This window comes from Chanodichthys erythropterus, chromosome 2 (genome assembly GCF_024489055.1).
Source record: "Chanodichthys erythropterus isolate Z2021 chromosome 2, ASM2448905v1, whole genome shotgun sequence".
Taxonomy (NCBI): Eukaryota; Metazoa; Chordata; class Actinopteri; order Cypriniformes; family Xenocyprididae; genus Chanodichthys; species Chanodichthys erythropterus.
In genome coordinates, this window is record NC_090222.1 from 2286976 (window position 1) to 2310287 (window position 23312).

Here is a 23312-nt window from a genome sequence, read left to right on the forward strand (position 1 = left end):
GATGAAGTGCACCTTTTGCTTGAGAAACGCATGACTGATCCACTCGCTAAACCAGCATAAACCGGCCTGGACCGACATGGAATTCATGCTGGTTTATCCAGGATTTTTCAACAGGGATTTTATTTAAGAATAAGTACTATTCAAACATGCATTTCACCAGATTCAGTGCGTCTTGAATTTGTATTTTTTGTTGGATCTGCATAAATATTTATATACCATGGTATTTACATTCAAGGAATACATTTACATATTCAAGGAATTTCCATCATGCTTTGCTGCTCCTCTGTTGTACCTGTGTAAGATCTGCAGCACATTATTTACACCCAGTTTTTAAACAGATCTCTGAAATATGTGAATGTGATCTGTCAATCGTGGCAGTCTGTGGTCAAATATAATGATTGTTAAACTGACCGAATTGAATTCCTACATAGCTGTGCTTGTTCATGCCTCCTGTACTCAAGTTCACATCATACAGAAACAAGAAGCCAAAGCAATGAACAATAAGAGGGATAAACTGTCATCAATTGAGCTGCCAGTTGTGGGTGGCTGATCATCTACACAAATAGTTCTCTTGTGGATAACCTTTGACTATACCGTCGCTTTCTCTGAGTGCTAAATAACTGCTGGGTTGTGTTACTACAGGTCTGGATGGGATTTATTTAACACTACACTAAATGACTTTGCCCATGGTTAAGTCAGGGTGCAGCCTCTCTGCTGTTTAAATCAGGTTAGTGTTACGCACTGCTGTATCCACAATGACACCATTCAGAGAGGGTCTTCTGAGATATGAACCTCTTTCAACAGCCTTGCCTTGGGCATTTCAGCACCGCATTCATGGAAAATATGGAGCACAGTTTTGTGAAAATATAACAGACATTGCTTTTGACAGCCCTTTAGACATCACGTATTACTAAAGTCCCATCAGGAGGTTGTACTGAGTCCACAGCCAGTGTTTAATGACTATTTATCAACCCAGTCTATTTGATTTAAGCCTTCAGTATGTGTCCCTTTGCCCTGAAAACCCGGTTTGGAGCGCCAAAGTCATGTGATTTCAGCAGTTTGGTGGTTTGACATGTGATCCGAATTTTGATTCGACACAAAAGATTCATAACGCTCCGAATCTTCCTGAAGCAGTGTTTTGAAATTGGCCTTCACTAAATAAGTTGTTGACGCACCAAAAATATTCTCGTGGCTTTATAATATTAATATTGAACCACGGTACTCACATGAACTGATTTAAATATGTTTTTAGTACATTAATGGATCTTGAGAGAGGAAATGTCATTGCTCCCTATGCAGGCCTCACTGAGCCATCGGATTTCATCAAAAATATCTTAATTTGTGTTCTGAAGATTAACAAAGGTCTTGCGGGTGTGGAACGGCATGAGGGTGAGTAATTAATGACATTATTTACATTTTTGGGTGAACTAACCCTTTAAACAGTATCAGTAGTACCTGGTGAAAATAGTAAAATAAATATGGCAATCATTCAGTATCATATCTAATGGCTTAACAAACATTGCACCATTGCAACAACTCTGTTTAGCAAGGGTAAACAAGAATATGGCAAGAAGAATCCTTAAATTACAGTAATAAATCACATAAAGTAATGACAGACAGAGTAGTTTATAATTATTTAAGTATATCCCCAAGAAAAGCTGTTGAAATACACTACTTTTCAAGTTTATGGTCAGTAAAAAAAAAAAACTTTATTCATAAAGGATATATTAAATTGATCAAAAGTGACAGTAAAGTTCATTTCATATAAAGGCAGCACTTTTGAAATGTATATGCCTCAAAGTATCCTGAAAAAAAAAAAAATGTATGATGGTTTCCACAAAAATGTATTTTCAAATGTGTTGGTCAACAAAACGTACATTTTGGCTACTGAAGAGTATTAATATACTTTGTGAAATACAAATCTTGTCTCTTATTGATCACAGTCAAAATTTACATTAGATATGTACGCTGTATTATCTTTTTGTCACTCGTGTCGTGAATAAGCCAAAACTTACAGAAGCATCAGTTTATCAAGGATTGTTTACTGCTGCCTTACTATTTCCGCATTTGTCTTTACACCGGATATTGTAGTCCACTGACTAATATTGGACTGTAGAACGCAAGCGCGTAGTAACCTTACAATACTACAATTCCCATAATGCAATGCAACGCAACTGAAACTTGCCGCATGTACGCCGAACTGACGCGGTTTTGACGGGTCCAGCTGAGAGAGTCCACTTTACCTGAACTTCTAAAGCGCTGTGGAGATTTAATCTGTTAGTGGTCAGTCAGATTCATTTTTACATCACCTAACAATGATTTTAGCGTGCTGAGGCTTTTAATACACTGATGTGAACACGAATAAGAGACGTTAGCTGTGTCATCTTGTGCTGTTTAAGTTAGGATTGACTGAAATATCACATATTGTTCAGTAAACGTGTGGTAAAATCGTGTTTAATGAGTTATTTACATAATGAAGTTGTTGTAATCACTGTGCTGTCACCATTAGGTAAACAAACACTCACTGAGGAATCTTATAAGGATGTAGTTATTAAAATATCATGTATATATCAGCATTATAGTGTTGCTTATACTCGGACAGAGAGGATTGGGACACTTCAAAATGTAAACATCATTGCATTAGATAAATCCAAGAGTTATTTATTGTCAAAAATGATCGATTTTCAGGAATCAGGACATTCGGTTAGGTTTTAAGTGATAAAACAGTAGTTATACAAAGATGTATTGTGACACTTTGTGTTTCTCAGACTTTAGTGGAATGATAATCATATTGATGATCTCAGGGGTATTATCAGAAACCAGAATAAGTTTGATTTTGTCAGTATATTTAATTAATTTCAGAGCACCTTTGTAGCTCTTTTCTCTCAGTCATCTGTTATTTTGTGTCAGGTGTTATGCATCCTAATTGAATGGATATGATCTGTCATTTTCCACATTTATCATCTTTCCCTCATCACAGACGGTCTCCAGCGTGGCTGATCATGTCTCCCCCTCGGCTCACTGGAGCCCTGCGCTCCTTTTCTACCGTCAGCAAGCAGGACGATTTAACACAAGACGTTTATGATCTGAAGGTAAGACATCGATCTTTAAATTATTTTTATTTATTTTGCTTTTCTTTAGTGGATTAAATAGCAGCTAGTTGCTTGCATCAATATAGAAATCGCCTGATGTGATCACAGCCCATCCAATCACAATTGAGCGCAAAAACTACTACATTATTAGATTAAATTTGGTAAATTCCTTAATGGCCAGACTTGGGAGGGTACTTTAAAAATGTATTTTGTTACAGTTACAAATTACTTCAGAAAAAGTGTTCAGTAACATAATCCAAGTACCACAATATGAAAGTAATGTAATCTGATTACTTTTGGATTACTTCAAGGTCACACACACACACATACACACACATACACACACACACACACACACACACACACACACACACACACACACACACACACACACACACATATAAGAAAGAGAGAGAGAGAGAGAGAGAGAAATTGGGGGGTAGGGGGGTCAAATTTACTATAAATAAATTGCATTTTATATTTAATTTTAATTATTTTTTCTCAAGTTTTTTAATGTTACATGTTTCATACTTTTGAATGGGTCTCAACAATAAAAACATTTTAAAAATCTGATAAATTATCTATTGCAATATTATTATCGTTGTTGTTGTTTAGAGCTTAAAAATATAAAAGCAACATCAGATCATAAACAAACTGAACAAGCTCGGATCAAACATTTCCGTTCATGTTTGTTCGGCTTTAATTTTAATGTTTAGCATTTTGGTTACTTTTAAAACCTATTAAAACTGAGCAATCATTTCTCATTTCCACAGCTTGGGAATACACAGCATTATTTTTTTAGTTGTTTGATAAAGAAAGTGTTTTCGTAGCTGGAAGGCAGAGTTTGCACTGTACAACCATGTTATTTGCATTTTCTTCTTTGAAAACAAAAATTGAAAGCGTTTTCCCCGTGGGCAGCATCGTTTCAACTAGTAGCAGTGATTCAGTCTGCGTCTGAGGAGATCGTAGACGGGTGTTATTTGCGTGTGCACCAGCGGGTGGCTCACGTGAGTCTTCACTGGTAACAGAATCAGGAACTACTAATATAATCAAGCAGTGCTTAATATGTGTTATTATGACAAAATAATGATTTATTTAGTTTTAAATTAAACAATTGTAATCCTGATAGTATCCCCTCTTTTTCAAAATGTAACTGTAATCTGATTACTACGTTTTTTGACGTTACTGTAACGAATTACAGTTACTGGATTTTTTTATCCTAATTACGTAACGCCGTTACATGCATTCCGTTACTCCCCAACCCTGTTAATGGCTTATATATAGCATACACACACATACATAAATATATTCATAAATTGTAAGTTAGTGTGTTTAGTACTTTTTTTTGTTTAATGTTAGGCTAATGTACCTTTAAAAAACTTTATTAATTCTAACAGTAGTGCAATTCTAATGCTAAAATAAGTTCGAACTTGATTTGATTGGACAGGAATGCTCTCTAGAATCTAAAGCCCCGCCCCCTGCAATATAAAAAGACGCTGAACCTGCGGATTAAATTGGTCACTTGTTCACACATTTAGTATTTTCTACATGGTGAATGGCACATAGTGCACTATATAGGGAATAGGGAACGATTCAGACAGAGCTTTCCACTGAGGCAAATGAAGTCTGGTTTCACGTTAGTGTCATGTGAACCGCTGCAGCACGCACACAGTCTGCTCCTCTCCAGAAACACGATAGAGCGGATCATACCCGCGAGTCACGCAGACCACAAAATGTATCGGACACATTATTTTAAAGCGATTTGGTTCATAGTAATTCATGGTATTTATAGAAGGTGTTAAAACAATTATTTAATGGTGTTTGCTAAGGCAAGCTATTTCTTAGAGATGTTTGAGATTTGAACAAAGCCCTAAACCTAAGTATTAAACTTGAACATGGCCTTCTAGCTCTATTTGTGCTGTGCTACCATTGAAAAGTTTGGGGTCAGTAAGATAAAATAAGTCGCTTATTATCACCAAAATACAGTAAAAACAGTGATATGACGACATTACATCACTAGTATCGTACTGTACTACAGTGTGCATTCAGTTGCATTTCTACAGCTATTTTTTTGTTTATTGATTTTGATTATCATCACTATTGCATTTATTCTCATGTTACAATCACTTGTAGCTTTAATAAGAACCAATGCATATTTAATTCATAAAGTGAAGACTATGCAATGTTTTTTTTTAACTTTTGATTTATTAAATTTGACTTAAATAGACCTACTGCTGTTAATTTTCTTTTATTAATTTTTTATACTGTATTTGTCCTATTGTTTGTAATTTGCATCTTTGTTCATATTTTCAATGCATATACAATAAATGAAGATAAAATAAAATGAAATAAGATTTTTGGTCATACCGCCCACCCCTTCTTTTGTCTAAATGGTTTTTTTACAGGCATATATGGGGTCCAAAATGATTTGAGATTTGTAAGATATGCTACCTTTGAAATCCAGTCATAAAATGGTCATAGGAGGTGTAACCGGTGTAAACAGCAGCACTGTGTTTGGGCTGACCACTTTTACCTGGATCAGCCAATCTTAATACCACATGTAAACAGGGCCATAGAGACTTGGATGTGGGATTTTTTTAGAATTGGACCATTCAGACAACCCTGAAAATTGTATAATAATACCCAAAACCATATAACCATAGCATCATGGCGACAACCCTCAGGAAATGTAAGAAATAGCTGTTTAGATTTTATCTGCCCAAGCAATGCATAAATAGATTTTTTTTTTTTTTTTTAACAGTCACCTGTAGTCATTTCCAAGGCTGGGCACATAATCAGCAAAAGTTAGGAAATTTAACCAATTGCTTAGTTGTGATATATGGATTAAAGTTGACTTAAGGCCACAGATAAATCTACAAAGTGCTGTTTTATGCTGATAATATCAGCCTACAGATTTATATCGCTCTAATTAATAGCTAAAAACAGCTTTTGTCTCTTTGTAATCTGATGTCCTCTGTGTGTACTTCGTTTAATCGTGTTTCTCTGACCTTGAGAGTGTGATTCATAGTATTATATGAGCTTTGACTGCTCCGTTTCTCTTTAATCGCTCTCTTTCTCTCTTGACTTTGCTTTTATTGGGACTTTGCGGAAGCAGAAGGCCACACTTCGGTTCAGTGTATATTCTTTCCTCGCCTCTAAATTGAGATTTCTTTATCGACGCCGCTGATGGTTTTGGACCGAGAGCAGAGGGTGCAGGTTTTTCCGAGCACTCAGTCATAGTGCTGAGTTTGAGAGGCCACTGAAGTGCTGATAGTGTGGTGTTAATTTACTTACTGGCCCGGTGGCATGACCTATTGAGCACACAAACTGAGGCGCTTATTCAAATGATGCTTTACTGTACCCTTCAGCTGTATGAAGTCAACGGTTTCATTAATGTTTTTACAGTATTTCAAACTCCAAATTAATATGATTTCCAATTTACTAGTCTCATATATGGGAAGTAAAATAATTATATCTCAATATTTTTTCATTGTTTCATGTGTACTTTGATATTTATGTATTTACTCTAATCATGCATAAAGTTGCCACCAACTGTACTAATGTATATGACATACACCAGGGGTTGTCGGCTGCACATTCATGATGTGAATCACCCGTTCCGCCACATCCCAAAGCTGCTCTATTGGATTGAGATCTGGTGGCAGTGGAGGCCATTTGAGTCTAGTGAACTATATTTATAAAATGTGCACACACACAGACTTGATCTTAGAGTGTGCATACTCTAAAATCCACGCCAACATTTACATTTATAAAAACAATCTTTGATGTGGAAAAGCGCCACAGGTATATGCACTGTTTCCATGTGGTGGAGTTGGAGTACTGCAAGTATTTGGAAATCTAAGAAGGAATAATAATACTAATAAAATCCTCTTAGCATAAATACACTCTGTTAAAGTTCAGTTACAGTGCACAGCATAAATGAGTACACCCCCTCTGAAACTTCTGAAAGTCAGCAATTACTCAATTACTTAGAAGACATGTTAGGGTTCTTTAGAGATATAATGTTCCAGCAAGTCTGCTTAATCAATTACCAAAGAAGCATGTCAAAATTATTCAGGAAAATATGATTTTCTTATCAAGGTGATAAAATGTTGTGTAGCAAAAATGAATACACCCTCCTAAAAGTTACTAAATAAAACAAAATAAAAATGTTCTGTTGTAAGTTTAAGGCAATGTTTGATCAACAGGTAAGTATGTTGAACCAAAACATTTAAAGAGAAGTAATTTCTTGACCAATTAAAAGTTTTATGTAGCCCACTATATAGCCCACTGAATCATTCTCAGACTTAATGCTGACAACAATGGAAGCACTTGGGAGAGAACTGTCAGGATACTTATTTCTCAGCACAAAAGAGGACAGTGGTACAAGAGGATTACCAAATCATTGTTTTAAGTGTAAATATAGCAAAAGTAACACAGAAATTAAAAAAACAATGAACTTGTGACAAGGCCCCTGAAATAATCATGCCTTCATTCAAGCTTTCATTTAGTGATGAGGGATTTTTTTGCTAGACAAAGAGCAGGAGAAATCCCAATCGAGTGTCTCAGAGCCAGCAAAAGCTATGAAAAGAGTGAGTGTGGATCTCACAGAGTAAGATGCAGCCTGCAGAAATGACATGCATGGTTGTTGTTCTCACTGGATCAACCTACTGTAGCCAAAACACAATAAAGTCAGTTAGCCATTTCCAAAGCCCATATTTACAAAATATAGATTCTGGGATTCAGTACTCTGGTCTCATGAGGACAAATCAATCATTTTGGATCTAACAGCATCAAAAATGTTCTGTTGTTGCTAGAGGAGGAGTACAGTGAGAAGTGCCTGGTGCCCACAGTAAAGCTCTTATATAGGGATGTATGAGTGCTGAAGGTGTGAGGGAGTTGTGCTTTATGAATGCTGTCATGAATTCCCACACCACTGTGTAATGTAATACACAAACTTGAAACAGAAGATGTTACCCTTTCCTCATTCCCTGCATTGTTGGGCATTTTTTCAACATGACAATGAGGATGTGCATTCTCCCAAGGTGAAAAACCTTCTGTGGACATGTATTGCAATCAGTCTTAACACTCTTGAGTGCCTGAGAGACCGGTTGAGCAACACCATTAAAGATCAGGGCATTTAAGGAGCTCATCATCCAGGAGTTAAACAGGACAGATGTGACAATTTGTCATGAACTTGTGCACTCCATGCCAAGAAGGGTCAGAGCAGTATATTCAAAATTATGGAGGGCATACTAAGTGCTAATATTAAACATGTTGAATTAAATCTAGGGTGTACTAATTTCTGCAATACTTAATTTAAACAAAATTGGCAAATTTACTTATGTTATGCCTATTAATGACATATATTTCTCAGTTTTTATTATGTATATGTTTAATACATTTTAGTTTTGCCATCTTTCCATGAACTGTATTAGTGATCATAAAGAAAATACATCTTCTGTATTTGTTCAGAGGGGGTGTACTCATTTATGCTGTGCACTGTTTTTAGTATGCATACTCTGGTTCCACGTGTGGAAAATTATTTCAGACAATCTATAGGCTATAAAATGGCCTACAATGCAGAAGTGGATTCACATCTGGAAGAGAGGCGTATGCATGTTTTTTTGTGCATTCATCTGTTTTCTCTGAATCACGTATGCACATTTGAGAAATGATCTTAGATCAAATGTAGGTCACTTTCTATGCAACACTTTATAAATTTTCATGTTCAAGAGACCAGTTTTTTGAGCTTTGTGGCAAGTCGCATTATCCTGCTGGAAGTAGCTATCAGAAGATGGTACACTGTGATATAGGGATGGACATGGTCAGCAACAATACTGCGGTAGACTGTGGTGTTCAAACAATGTTCAATTTGGTACCAGTTGACCCAAAGTGTGCCAAGAAAATATCCCTCACACCATTACGACATCAGCCTGATCCATTGATACAAGGCAGGATGGATCCATGTTGTTTACACCAGATTCTGACTCTACCATCTGAATGAAATCAGAGCAGTCAACATTTTTCCAGTCTTCTCTTGTCCAGTTTTGGTGAGTTTGTGTGAATTGTGTTTGCTGTTCTCAGCTGACAGGAGTGTCACCGGTGTGTCTTATACTGCTGGAGCTCATCTGCTTCTATGTTGGACGTGTTATGTGTTCAGAGATGCAGACCTTGATTGTTACAAGTGTTTATTTGAGTTACTGTTGCCTTTCTATGAGCTGAACCAGTCTGGTCATTCTCCTCTGTCCTCAACAAGGCTTTTCACCCACAGAACAGCCAATCACTGGATATTTTCTCTTTTTCTAACCATTCTTTATAAACCCCTAGAGATGGTTGTGTGTGTGAAAATCCCAGTAGATTAGAAGTTATTGGAATACAACAAGCATGCCGCATTCAAAGTCACTAAAATCAGCATTCTTCACCATTCTGATGCTCAGTTTGAGCAGATTGTCTTGACCATCGCTGCGTATAAAATCAAATACTTCCCTACTATATTATAGGCAAAAAACAGTATGCCAAAAGAGTAGGATGTAATGCTTTTGCTGAGATTCTGAAGTGTGCATTCGATGGACACTTTACTATCCCATGAGGCCATGGGAGAGGATTTATTAATGAAGGTGAAGCGAAGCAACTGACACTGGTTGGTCATGTGACAGTAACAACGTGGTGGATGTAGTACGCCTGAATTTCATTCATACTTTACACATTCATACTATATAGAGCATACTTTTTTTTAATGGTCGCAAAGTTAGTTCAAATTCAAGCATAGTACATTCACAGACACATTCTCTTAAGCATCACACGTCTACATGCCTAAATGCATTGAGGTCCTGCCATGTGAGAGGACCTAAATAAATGCATCAATAATATTCAGTATATTGTCCTGGCTGAGTATCATTATTGTTTTTTTTTGTTTGTTTTTTTAATATATATTAAAATGGTGTTAATTGAAATGTCTTTGTTGTTTTGTTGTTTGAATTGAAACTTTGTTACGCAAATCATTTACAGACCAAGCGCCTGAAACGGCAGGAAATATTTGCCCGAGACGGTCTAACATGGCAGAAGATTGTTCAGTTCTTCACACAACATCTGGAGAAGAAGGATCAGCCTGCGGCCACTCGCGAGTTGAAGAGTATCCTCCAAGCAGCCAAACAGATTGGTAGGCATTTCATATCCTTAACATGATACAAAACATTTACAAACTGTTGCAAATGGGCACTTCCAGTGCAGACAGCTTCATTGATTGTCATGGAAGTTATTTAGTTTTATGAAGAGACAAAACATTTGCTTCTTGTGTAGATCTAGTGTAACTGCAGGTTGTTTATGGTAGTGTGTGTATGTGTTTCTTTATATATATATATATATATATATATATATATATATAATATATAATATATATATATACATACATACATACATACATACATACATACATACATACATACATACATACATACATACATACATACATACATACATACATACATACATACAGTGGGTACGGAAAGTATTCAGACCCCCTTACATTTTTCACTCTTTGTTATATTGCAGCCATTTTCTAAAATCATTTAAGTTCATTTTTTTTCCTCATTAATGTACACACAGCACCCCATATTGACAGAAAAACACACAATTGTTGACATTTTTGCAGATTTATTAAAAAAAGAAAAACTGAAATATCACATGGTCCTAAGTATTCAGACCCTTTGCTCAGTATTTAGTAGAAGCACCCTTTTGATCTAATACAGCCATGAGTCTTTTTGGGAAAGATGCAACAAGTTTTCCTCCTTGCAGATCCTCTCCAGTTCTGTCAGGTTGGATGGTAAACGTTGGTGGACAGCCATTTTTAGGTTTCTCCAGAGATGCTCAATTGGGTTTAAGTCAGGGCTCTGGCTGGGCCATTCAAGAACAGTCACGGAGTCGTTGTGAAGCCACTCCTTCGTTATTTTAGCTGGGTGCTTAGGGTCATTGTCTTGTTGGAAGGTAAACCTTTGGCCCAGTCTGAGGTCTTGAGCACTCTGGAGAAGGTTTTCGTCCAGGATATCCCTGTACTTGGCTGCATTCATCTTTCCCTCGATTGCAACCAGTTGTCCTGTCCCTGCAGCTGAAAAACACCCCCACAGCATGATGCTGCCACCACCATGCTTCACTGTTGGGACTGTATTGGACAGGTGATGAGCAGTGCCTGGTTTTCTCCACACATACCGCTTAGAATTAAGGCCAAAAAGTTCTATCTTGGTCTCATCAGACCAGAGAATCTTATTTCTCACCATCTTGGAGTCCTTCAGGTGTTTTTTAGGCGTTTTAAATCCATGCAGGCTTTCATGTGGCCAGCTCTAGGAAGGGTTCTGGTCGTCCCAAACATCTTCCTTTTAAGGATTATGGAGGCCACTGTGCTCTTAGGAACCTTAAGTGCAGCAGACGTTTTTTTGTAACCTTGGCCAGATCTGTGCCTTGCCACAATTCTGTTTCTGAGCTCTTCAGGCAGTTCCTTTGACCTCATGATTCTCATTTGCTCCGACATGCACTGTGAGCTGTAAGGTCTTATATAGACAGGTGTGTGGCTTTCCTAATCAAGTCCAATCAGTATAATCAAACACAGCTGGACTCAAATGAAGGTGTAGAACCATCTCAAGGATGATCAGAAGAAATGGACAGCACCTGAGTTAAATATATGAGTGTCACAGCAAAGGGTCTGAATACTTAAGACCATGTGATATTTCAGTTTATCTTTTTTAATAAGTCTGCAAAAACGTCAACAATTCTGTGTTTTTCTGTCAATATGGGGTGCTGTGTGTACATTAATGAGGGAAAAAAATGAACTTAATGATTTTAGCAAATGGCTACACACACACACACACACACACACACACACACACACACACACACACACACACACACACACACACACACACACACACACACACACACTATATATATATGTGTTGCTCTGCATGTATGCTATATTCGAACAATGATTTAACTACTAAGTAAGTTTATAGATTATTTTGGGTTATTTCTGCTTTAAAGGGTATCCTGGACTTCAGACATATAAAGAAGATCTAATGAAACAACACTTAAAATGTCATGTGATATCGATCACTTCGATTCAGTAATCACCATTTTTGTTGAATGTCTGCCTCTCTTTTGGCAGCAATTGACTTTTGTTTTATTTCCCCTTATATAACAGATTTTTTTTTTAACAATCATCTTGAATAAACCTCTTTCTTCAGGTCAGATAATAACAGCTTCTTCTAAAACACATTTTATAGAGAGTCACTGTGCTCACAGACTGAACATTGATTTATGCATGCTAAAGTCTTCATATAGTTTGTGTAACCTTTTCAGGGTATATGGGCATCCACAACAATCCTTTGTTGTACTCGGAGATCCTACACTTGTGTTGTGAAAAACAGAATGTCAGATTATTTTTTTTTTAATAGGGAATAGGCAGCTAAATATTATCTCATTGATTAAGTGATCATTTTGCCACCATTTCATCACATTTTGTGGCATAGTGGTTGTGGCTGAGTGTTAATTATAAATAAATATATATATACTATAACAATAGATAGATGTATAATTTATAAAATATAAAACAAATATCTTTGATTATGTATAAAGCACCCTCTGCAGCTCTTCATATCAATATTCTATTCAGTAATATTTAGCATATGTCTTCAAGTTAACCTTTTCACAGCCATCTGTCAAAATAGATTTTCTTTTGCAGCAACTTTGCTTTGGTTCATTTTCTGCCTAATACCATGAAGAACTAATCAAATCCAGCACTGGTAGTAGAGTTACTGAACCACCTTAAGGTCAGGATCATTTTCCACATGTCAGCAACTCACTTAGCATCTAATGATTCATGATTATGTAGCCACACCTCACTTCAATGGCATTCAGTTGTCCTGATGAATTTAATTCAGTTTGAAACCAGTTCCTCGTAACTCTGCTGTGGTTAAATAACCATGAATGGTCTTTCTTTGTCACTGTGTTTAATCTTGGTGTTCTGATCTTATCGTGAATGGCTGGGATGGGGTAGGAAGTATGGGCTGGCACTGCGACAACGCCAATGTGTTGTCTATCTTGTTCACCTTGAGTGATGGCAAACTCCCAGAAACTTGTAGGACTATTCCACAATTATGTTCTCTCTCTTTTTGATCTCTCTGCTTTGTGAAGTGGACAGAAGACAGAATGGTATTCTAAACCCTCTTTTCAAACGTCACTGTGGAAAAGGTTCACTTCAGTGTGATTGGGTTTCTGTAGGAACAAATGTCTTTGGTCATCAGATAAGACAACAACATGCCCTGTGAAGAGGAGGATGTCTTATTGGCCACAGGTTCACTCTAATCAATGGAAACTCTTTTCTTCCCGAATCTTACTCCTAAGATTCAAGTGCGACTTGCCATAGAAATTCTTGAAGAACTTTGGCCTTTCTATCACCTTCTGTGCTTTGAGAAATACTCTTGATCACCTGTAAGAGGGGGTCTGTCATGCTTCACCAAAACGCTAGGTGCATCCAGATTCTTGTACTTCTGCAGTATTCTATGCCATTTTAAGTGTGAGCAGAAAATTCGAATAAAATATGATGCACTTAATTACCTGAAAAAGTGTGGAATGTTGGAGACGTCATGCACTAATCTGTCACAGCTTTCCATGTGTAGTGGAAGGTGAGGCGCTATCAGACTCCGATGCTGCATGACAAAAACCTCCAAACCTCATACACTACATAGTGCATAGTATAAGTGCATAGTGTATACACCAATAGCCTCTAATTTGTAAAGTCTCTCCCCTATTCCCAGATCTTACACAACCACATCACATAAGCTACTAGGCATCCCAAAAGCATGCACTTGAGCTGACTCACACTACCACACATATGCACTAGTGATAATTTTGTTAATGAAATCTATGAGGAAAAATGTTTGTTGACGACCTTTTTTTTTTTTTGATGACTAAGACGAGGCGATTTGACAACTCCAATGATGATGACTAAAAAAAGTACATTTGACACCGGTCTAAGACTAAATAATAATAAAAAATAAAAAAAACTGACAAAATTAACACTAATATACACTTTCTAGTGCAGAATGGCCATGCTGTTCACCAAATCATTTGCACACCATCTTTCTATCCAAAGCTATAGCAGCACCATTGAAAGCTCATTAACATTGAAAGTTTAGCGCGAAAACTCATGCGAATATAGATGGCTCTCCAGACAGTACAGTTGTGCTGTGTACCAACTGCTTTGACATGAGTATCAGGTTAACTGACTCTTCACTGCAAAAAACAAAAAAAAACTGACTTATTTTTTTTCTGAAAACAAGACAATAATTTTTACTTGGATATAAAATGCTTCTTGATTTAAGAATTTTTAGATATTTGGACTGGAAACAAGATAGAAAAATCTAAGTAAAAAAAGCATTTTTTTGCAGTGTTGATGTCTGAAAAGGGTTTACAATTCCCTGAGTTCCTGAAATCGCACAGGGGATAAAAAGGGTATTAAAGTATCCCTCAAGTGGACACACCTTTTTCTGGGTTTAGAAAAAAAAAAAAAAAAAAACAATAATAGAATTCATCCACATTTTATTTTCCATTCCAGAAATACCCATGCTCTAAGTCTCCAACCTGTGAGGTAGGACACGGAAACATACATAAAGTTCTGAATCTCCTTCCTGGAAAGACGGAAGCAACAGCAACAAGGTTATGCTCTTGCAAGCAAACCTTATCCCCAAGGTACTCTCAGCTTCCAGAATGTTCTTGACCTTTCATCTGGGTCTTCTACACTATGAGGACCCTCTTTTCTTTCCTCAAAACAACCCAGAATGACAAATGGAAAATATTCTTGTAGCTCAGTTGGTAGACCAGAGGTACCCAAGTGCCATTCACCACCATGATGCAGATTCTGCAGCAGAGACGGACAGTTTCAGTAGAGGAGACATGCGGGCATTGTCTTCTAATGGTTTCTGAGTAGAGGACCGTCCGTCCGCAGGTGGCCACATCTCGGGCTGCAGGTTGGGGAAACACCCTGGATAGATGGCCTGTCCATCAAAGGGCTCACATACACACACACACTCAAACCTATGGACAATTTAGTGTCTCTAATTCACCTTTGCTGCATGTCTTTGGATTGGGGTGAAGGACAACCCACACAGACTCGGGGAGAACATGCACACTCCACACAGAAAGGCCTCCTGGCTCAGTCGGGATTCGGACCAGGGACCTTCTGACCTGTGATGCAACAGTGCTACCCACCATTCTGATTCAAATTTGTTGGAAAACAGCTTCAGGTCTTTAACTAAGCTTGAGAATTTGATTGCTTCACAATCCAGCTTGTTCCTGTAGAGTTTTCATTCTCGCAGTGAGGCTTCTTTAGCTGCTGCATCATACACTTCCAGTCTTTTCTTTATCTGGAGGTCCTTCAAGTTCTTTGCAGTTCACTGCCTTTTACGTAAAGGACTCATTGCTTTTGTAGAGACAGAAATATCAATACATATTTGTCCAGCACTGAGTCCACTTGTGTTCTCATGCCATGACTCCGATACAGACACCATTTAAAGTCTCTGACTCATAGAAAGTCTCCTCCGAGCCATTTTTGCAAAAGTTCTTCCTGTCTCTATTCTACACTTCATCACACTCCTGAGGTAAACAAATAAGCGATAGCTTAAATAACATGCATTAAAGGAATAGTTCACCCAAAAATAAAAATTCAGTACTCTAGCAACCACCAAGAAGACCCTAGCAACTGCATAACAATATGCTAAAAATCTGCTATTTAGCAGGGAGGTAGGCATATTTGAACAGTAATTGTGGAACATAGTTGGAAAGAAACAGCAGTTTGTAATATCAAGCAGCATAACAATTGGTTTTGTACATCTAAAAATAACTGGAAGAGGATGAGCCTGGAAGCCAGGCTTTTTCAATTTACAAATGGCTGCATCTGCTGTTATGCTAAAAATAATGTGGATAGTCTGTACTTAGTTCAGGTTAATTCTGAACATTTACACATGTTTTTGTGTGTGTGAACAAATTAATGTGTTCCTTTTTACATTTTTTTTTTTTTTTTTGCAGTTGGTACGGATTTTGGGCAGGACACCATTGAAAGTGCTGGAGTCTTCTTGTTTAAAACATTCCACAACAAAGACAAGATCGGTCATGAGGAAACCAGGGCCATAAAACAGATGTTTGGACCTTTTCCGGCGTCTGCTGCTGAGTTGTCTTGTGCAGCTGTGGGTCGTTTAGTGGGCCAGATTGGAGAATCTCAGGTGGATGCTTTCATCCAAACACAGAGTTCTCTCACGACGGTGAACCGCGGTTCTGTCTTCGGACGGAACATTGCTTTCTCATTTGACGCGTATGTGCTGGATGCTCACGATGCTGTGCCCTGGTCAGAGGGGACTGACATGGAGCAGGCCATGGACTTTCACAGCCTCCTAAATAATCATGTTGGTGAGCGGAGGGCTGGAGCTGAGAGAGATGATGCTTACTCAGCGGAAGAACTGGAGCAGAGAAACGCAGACGGATCCATCCTGAGGCAAGAGGTGGAGAAATACCTGAACGAGGGAAATATGGTATCGTCCAGTGCTGAAGAGCTCTCCACCTCTCTTTTTGAGATGCTTGCCTCCACAAAGAGTGATGACGAACTACAGAACGAGGTGAGAAATGTTTGTAAATTAATTTATATGACATGATTGTCACCTGATCTGATCTTCATGTACCTATTGGAACTAGAAGTTGGAATGGGACATATCAGTTCACACAGAGTACACGTTTCGTAGAATTAACTATTTATTGAATATTAAAATACTTGTTTAAATAATAAAAATAGAAATATATTGCTGAATGCTGATGGAGAAAGTACAGTATTATAAGGTTAGCATTTCTATTATTGAAAAAGTCAAAAGCTATAATACATTCAATTTACTTTAGTTTTTGATGGTTTTTTCTAATAATTTATTACACGGAAATGTTTATCAAAGACAGTAAGCTGATGAAAATGGAGAATGGGAGCTCCTGTGTCAAAATAAAAGTCCACTTCTGACACTTGTGAGTTAAACAGAATACCATATCTGCTGATAATAATAAAAAAAGAAGCCAAATATCCTCCGAAATGTTGGCCTTGCTGATTCAGCTTTCAATTTTTTTCAAATTCCATTTTTTTTTGCTATATAGAATGATAGAAGAAAAAATTAAGATAAAAATAAGTTATTGGAATACCTCTTTTATAGCTGAGATATACAGCTATATGATGTTCGATTTTATTACGAAATTCAAACAATAAATGTTGTTTTGGCACTCTTTAATACAGCATGACTGGTCGCTGTAGCGCCTTGTTTACTGATCTCATCTTTACTACTAGTTACAGCACCAAATAAACATGAATGAACATCAGAAGGTATGTTGAAAGATATAGTACAACTTACTGAAATGAATCCTGTCTCATGTAATTGTTCAATCAGTGTTTCAACTGGGGAAACAGCTTGTAGGCTATAATTAATGTTATACATTTACCTCAAGAAAGCTTGTCCATAGACTCATTAGTTAGCTAGGAAAAATAACTCTAGAGAAGAGCATTTTGCTAAATAAATGCACTGTATAATCATTATATTTTTACTTAAGTAAGTAAAAATATAATGTAAAAGTAAAATTATATTTTACTTGTACTTGTTAGTGATGTCTTCAATATTTAAAGTATGTTTGAGTAAATCTGTCATGAAAACAAGTTATTACAGTTTATTGTTGTTTAAATATTTATATTTCACCAAACAAGTCAAGTCAAGTCAAGTCAAATTTATTTATATAGCGCTTTTACAATTGGTAATTGTTTCAAAGCAGCTTTACATATTAGAAGCACAGAAAAAAAGGGAAGTGGTTAAAACTGTACAAACAAGCGTGGTAATATGTAACATATACAAGATGGTGCTACATTAAGCCAATGTCGGTTGACTTCCAGGGGTGGAAAAAAACCCCTAGGAGAAAAACCCAGCGTGCTAGCACTGGGAAAAAAGTCCTAGGAGGGAAAAAACCCCTTGGAAGATATATATATGTAAATGTATATGGAGATCAAAATCTGAATTGTACATTTTTATTATAGAGATTAAAAATTGATTATATATAAAAGCGGATACGGGGATTAAAAATCTGAATTATAGATGCAGCCAGAATTGGATCTTTAGGCCCATTGTCTCCTGGGCTACGTTGTAGTCAGGTCCAGACGCAGGTTCTCCATCTGATCTGGATACGGCCTGGATCCAGCACCCGGCAAACCTCAGGATAAGCAGAGAGACAGATATTAGCGTAGATGCATTCTTATTCTGATGTACAGGTATATCTAGTGTTATAGGAAATGTTCTCGGTTCCGGCCGACCTAATTATTGCAGCGTAACAATCCTTTAACGGATTTGAAAAATGTTAATGTATTGATAATGTGTTATGTGTATGCAAGAGCAAAGAGATGTGTTTTTAGTCTAGATTTAAACTGACAGAGTGTGTCTGCTTCCCGAACAATGCTAGGAAGATTGTTCCAGAGTTTAGGTGCTAAATAGGAAAAGGATCTGCCGCCTTCAGTTGATTTTGATATTCTGGGTATTATCAACTGGCCTAAATTCTGAGATCGCAATAAACGTGAAGGACTATAATGCATTAAGAGCTCACTTAGGTACTGGGGAGCTAAACCATTTAGAGCTTTATAAGTAAGTAGCAAGATTTTAAAATCTATACGATGTTTAATAGGGAGCCAATGTAATGTTGACAGAACAGCTTGTTAATTTTTGATAAACTGGTTCCCTTTCGATACTTCACTCGTACTGCGTATGGGGAAAGGTCTCCCTTTTTCCCCGCTGCTGAAGCCTTTTTCAATAACGCAGTGTAACTGCACCGTCATTGGTTCACTCATAGACAAGTTGTTGAACCAATGGCGGCGCGGCATAGCTGCGCGGCCTATGGCGACAAAGCGCGCGAATATTCCCGCCGAAATGGGAGGGGTATAGGGCTATATAAGCAGGCGTTTCGCCATAGGATTTCAGTGTTTTCTCCTTCAGCGACGACATCTACTTCTCTTCGCTGATCTCCGCCTGAAGCCGAAGAAGCTCGCCGGCGTCTGAAGAGGCTCCCGCAGCGGACTCGCCTGGACTCGCTGGTGGAAGAAAGCGCCGGCGCCCTCGCGGACTGCAGCTTCTAGCGCCGTCGCCGAACCGCCGCCTCCCGCTTCCCGCTTCCGGCCGCTTCCTGTGTGTTCCCTGCCGCCATCCGGCGCGCCGCCTGAGAGCTTCATCCGCGGCTTAAACGCCGCTCTAAAAGAGCGAATTTCAGCGGTTTTCGCCGCTCTAAAAGAGCGAATTTCAGCGGTTTTCACCGCTCTAAGAGCTTCCGCGGCCCTCGCCGCTCTAAAAGAGCCACCCAATTGCCGTTTTCACGGCAGCGGCGTCTCACGATGCCCCGCCACTCATGCGGTACTTGCAGGGCCCCCCTGCACGACGACGATGGACACAGCGAGTGTGTCGCTTGCCTGGGCAAGCCCCACGCAGACGGCGCACTCGCTGGAGACTCATGCCCGCACTGCGAGTGTATGAGTCTCGCTTCCCTGCGCTCGCGGGTCGCCTTCTTCACTGAGGGCGATCTCGCCGCTCGCGCCCTCCCGTCTCCTTCCTCCCGCGAGCCGGTGAGGAAAAGACGGCGGGGTAGAGCGACTCAGCGCCAGGAGTTGAGCGAGCTCACGCCGGCCCAGCCCCCGCGTGCCTCGCCCTCTCCTCCCAGGGAACTCTCTCCCGTTCTGTTCTCTCGCCCTGAGCAGCGTCCCTCCGCAGAAGCGAGTGACCTCGTCTCATTCGGGGGAACAGACGACGAACAAGACGACTCCATGTCTCTTGCGGCTTCCGAAGCGGAAGGTTGGGCTGGCGAGCCGGAAGACCCCGCTCCACCGCCTCCCTTGGAACCCATCGAGCATGGCCAGGGCATGGATGCCGAGCTCTTCCGCATCCTGTCTAGGGCCGTTGAAGAGCTGGACCTCGAGTGGGCCCCTCCAGAGGAGCCGTCTCGCAGCCGCCTGGACGAATGGTTTCTGCCAGGCCGCCGCCAAGCACCTCGCCAGCGTTCAGCGCCCTTCTTTCCTGAGGTCCACGAAGAGCTGACAAAGTCGTGGCGCGCTCCTTACTCTGCCCGCCTCCACACTACGCACCGCTCCGCCCTCACCGCCGTCGACGGCGCCGAGGAGAAGGGATACGAGCGCTTGCCACCCCTAGATGAAGCGGTGGCTGCTCACCTCTGTCCTCCCGCGGCTGTGGGTTGGAAGACGAAGAGGGCCCTTCCTTCCAAGCCCTGTCGGACCACCTCTACTCTGGCTGGTCGGGCTTACACCTCGGCGGGCCAAGCTGCCTCTGCGCTCCACACCATGGCTCTCTGGATGAGTCTGGAATCGACGCGCCAGCCTTCAAAGATCTCCGCAGCGCCACGGATCTTGCCCTGCGAGCTACGAAGGCTGCGGCCCAGGCCATCGGTCGTTCCATGGCTAGCCTGGTCGTGTTGGAGCGCCACCTGTGGCTCAACCTAACGGAGATCAAAGACCTAGACAAGACGGCCTTCTTAGACGCCCCGGTCTCGCCTTCCGGTCTCTTCGGGCCTGCAGTGGATGGCTTCACTGAGCGCTTTACTGCCGCGCAGAAATCGTCTCAGGCTATGAGGCATTTCTTGCCTAAGCGCTCCAGCTCCGCTTCTGCGTCTAGCCGCCCCAGGACTGCGCCGGCTCAGCAGAACAATCCAGCCCCACCTGCAAAACAGGCAGCGCCGCCCCAGGAGCATCGCCAGCGCTCGCGCCCTGCGAAGCGCCCTCCCTTCCCGAGGCGCCAGGGACCCCGGCCCAGGATTGTGCTGGACCCGGTGCCTCCGAAGTCGTCCTGATTCGTCGGACAGGAAGAGGATGGGGGACCGTCCCGTTACGACCGGACCACCCCAAAAGCTCCCACGAGTAATTTCCCCTCCGCCTCGTTCATTTCCGGGCGTGGGAAACATACTCCAAGTGACAGCTGGGCCCACACCTGTTGCGCCCACTCCAAACGCCGTTTTCACGGCGAACAAATTTTTACCTCATCACAAAAAGAGCAAATTTCCTCTTCCACCCCTCGTGGTGTACGACCCTCTCAACGGCGGTCTGTCACCCAACATTATTCAACCCCTAGCCACTCGGGCCGAGGCCTGGCAGGCCATCCCCGATGTGTCAGAATGGGTCATGGGGATTGTAAACCAGGGCTACTCGCTCCAGTTTGCACGACGGCCCCCCCGCTTCGCCGGGGTGCTTCAAACGTCGGTCAATCCGGACGACGCTCATGTCCTCCGGGCCGAAGTCATGTCATTGCTGGAAAAAGGAGCTGTGGAAACGGTTCCTCCGTCAGAGAGCGAGACAGGCTTTTACAGCCGCTACTTTCTGGTCACCAAAAAGGATGGCAGTCTCAGACCCATCCTAGACCTCAGACTTTTGAATCACTCCCTCATGAGACGGAAGTTCAAAATGCTGACGCTGAAGCAGATCCTCGCGCACATTTGCCCCGAGGACTGGTTCTGCTCGCTGGACCTGAAGGATGCGTATTTTCACATCCAGATAGCCCCCGTCACAGACGATTCTTGAGATTCGCTTACGAAGGGGTGGCATACCAATATACGGTCCTGCCCTTCGGGCTGTCTCTGGCTCCCCGCACTTTCACCAAGTGCATGGACGCGGCGCTTTCCCCTCTGAGACAGATGGGAATCCGGGTTCTGAATTATCTCGACGACTGGCTCATCTTAGCCCGTTCGCGAGTCGAGCTGGAACGCCACAGATCCGTGCTCCTCAGCCATCTACAATGCCTGGGTCTCAGGGTCAACTTAGCCAAGAGCTCGCTATGCCCCACTCAACGAATCTCGTTTCTGGGAGCAGTTTTCGACTCGGTCCGTATGACGGCAGTAGTCTCGCCAGAGCGCGCCCTGGCAATTCAGCAGCTCACGGCATCTGTCACGAACAAAGCCTATCTCCCTCTGAAGTTTTTCCAGAGGCTGCTAGGGCTGATGGCTTCCGCCTCCCCGGTGCTGCAGCTAGGCCTTCTTCGGATGCGGCCTCTTCAGTACTGGTTGAAGTTCCGGGTTCCTCCCAGCGCATGGCGGCACGGCCGCCTATGTCTCAAGGTCAATCGGGCCTGTCTTCTAGCCCTGACACCTTGGATGGATCCAGTATGGTTCCAGCGCGGAGTCCCTTTACGGGTGGTCTCACGGAGGACGGTGCTCTCAACAGACGCCTCCAACTTGGGCTGGGGCGCTGTGTGCGAGGGCAGACCGGCCTTCGGCTCGTGGAGCCACGAGGAAAGCCATCTACACATCAACTGTCTAGAGATGCTAGCAGTGATGAAAGCCCTTCAGTTCTTTCAGGCTTACTTGACGGGATGTCATGTTCTAGTTCGATCAGACAGTATGACGGTGGTGTCATACCTAAACCACCAAGGCGGTCTTTCGTCCAGCCGCTTATGCGCTCTGGCGAAACGTCTGCTGGAATGGGCTCTTCCGAGGCTTCAGTCGCTCAGAGCGACTCATGTTCCTGGCAGGAACAATCTGGGTGCGGACATGTTGTCACGGAGCAACATCCCCTCCGACGAGTGGATGCTCCACCCCCAAGTGGTCCTCACGATCTGGGAGCTCTTCGGGAGGGCAGAGGTAGACCTCTTCGCCTCAGAAGACAACTCTCATTGCCCAACATTTTTCTCGAAGGAAGTAGATGCTCTGGCCCACACATGGCCCAGCACGCTCCTTTATGCTTTCCCTCCGATCGCACTGATCCCCCAGGTCATCAGGCGTATCAGAGAAGACCAGCACAGAGTCCTTCTGGTGGCCCCGCTCTGGAGGAACCAGGTTTGGTCCTCAGAGCTATTCAGGCTCTCTCTGAGAGCCCCGTGGCCGATTCCCCTGAGACGGGACCTCCTCTCTCAGGCAAACAGAACAATCTGGCACCCACAGCCGCAGCTCTGGGCTCTGCACCTCTGGTCCCTCGATGGGAGCCGACTAGCCTCCCCGAGGACGTCCTAAATACCATTTCTCAGGCTAGAGCCCCGTCTACGAGGCGCCTCTACGACCAGAAGTGGTCAGTCTTTGTTGATTGGTGTTCAACACGCAACATAGACCCTGTGGAGAGTGACGTATCTTCCATACTGTCTTTCCTCCAAGAACGCTTGGAAATGGGGCGCTCCCCTTCCACGC

General features: G+C 41.4%; 1 protein-coding gene across 2 annotated transcripts in view; it reads left to right on the top strand.

The window, feature by feature from the left end:
• The first annotated feature begins 2183 nt into the window (after positions 1–2183).
• ascc3 (activating signal cointegrator 1 complex subunit 3) overlaps positions 2184–23312 on the top strand; it is a 260611-nt gene continuing 239482 nt past the window's right edge. The window contains exons 1-4 of one of the 2 annotated variants that reach the window (XM_067399556.1): positions 2184–2283; positions 2981–3092; positions 10104–10254; positions 16170–16753. In XM_067399556.1, the coding sequence (XP_067255657.1) occupies positions 3003–3092; positions 10104–10254; positions 16170–16753 (825 nt within the window). In that variant the 5' untranslated portion in view covers positions 2184–2283; positions 2981–3002. The remainder of the gene's footprint in view (positions 2284–2980; positions 3093–10103; positions 10255–16169; positions 16754–23312) is intronic. The other variant, XM_067399566.1, reaches the window with a different exon arrangement.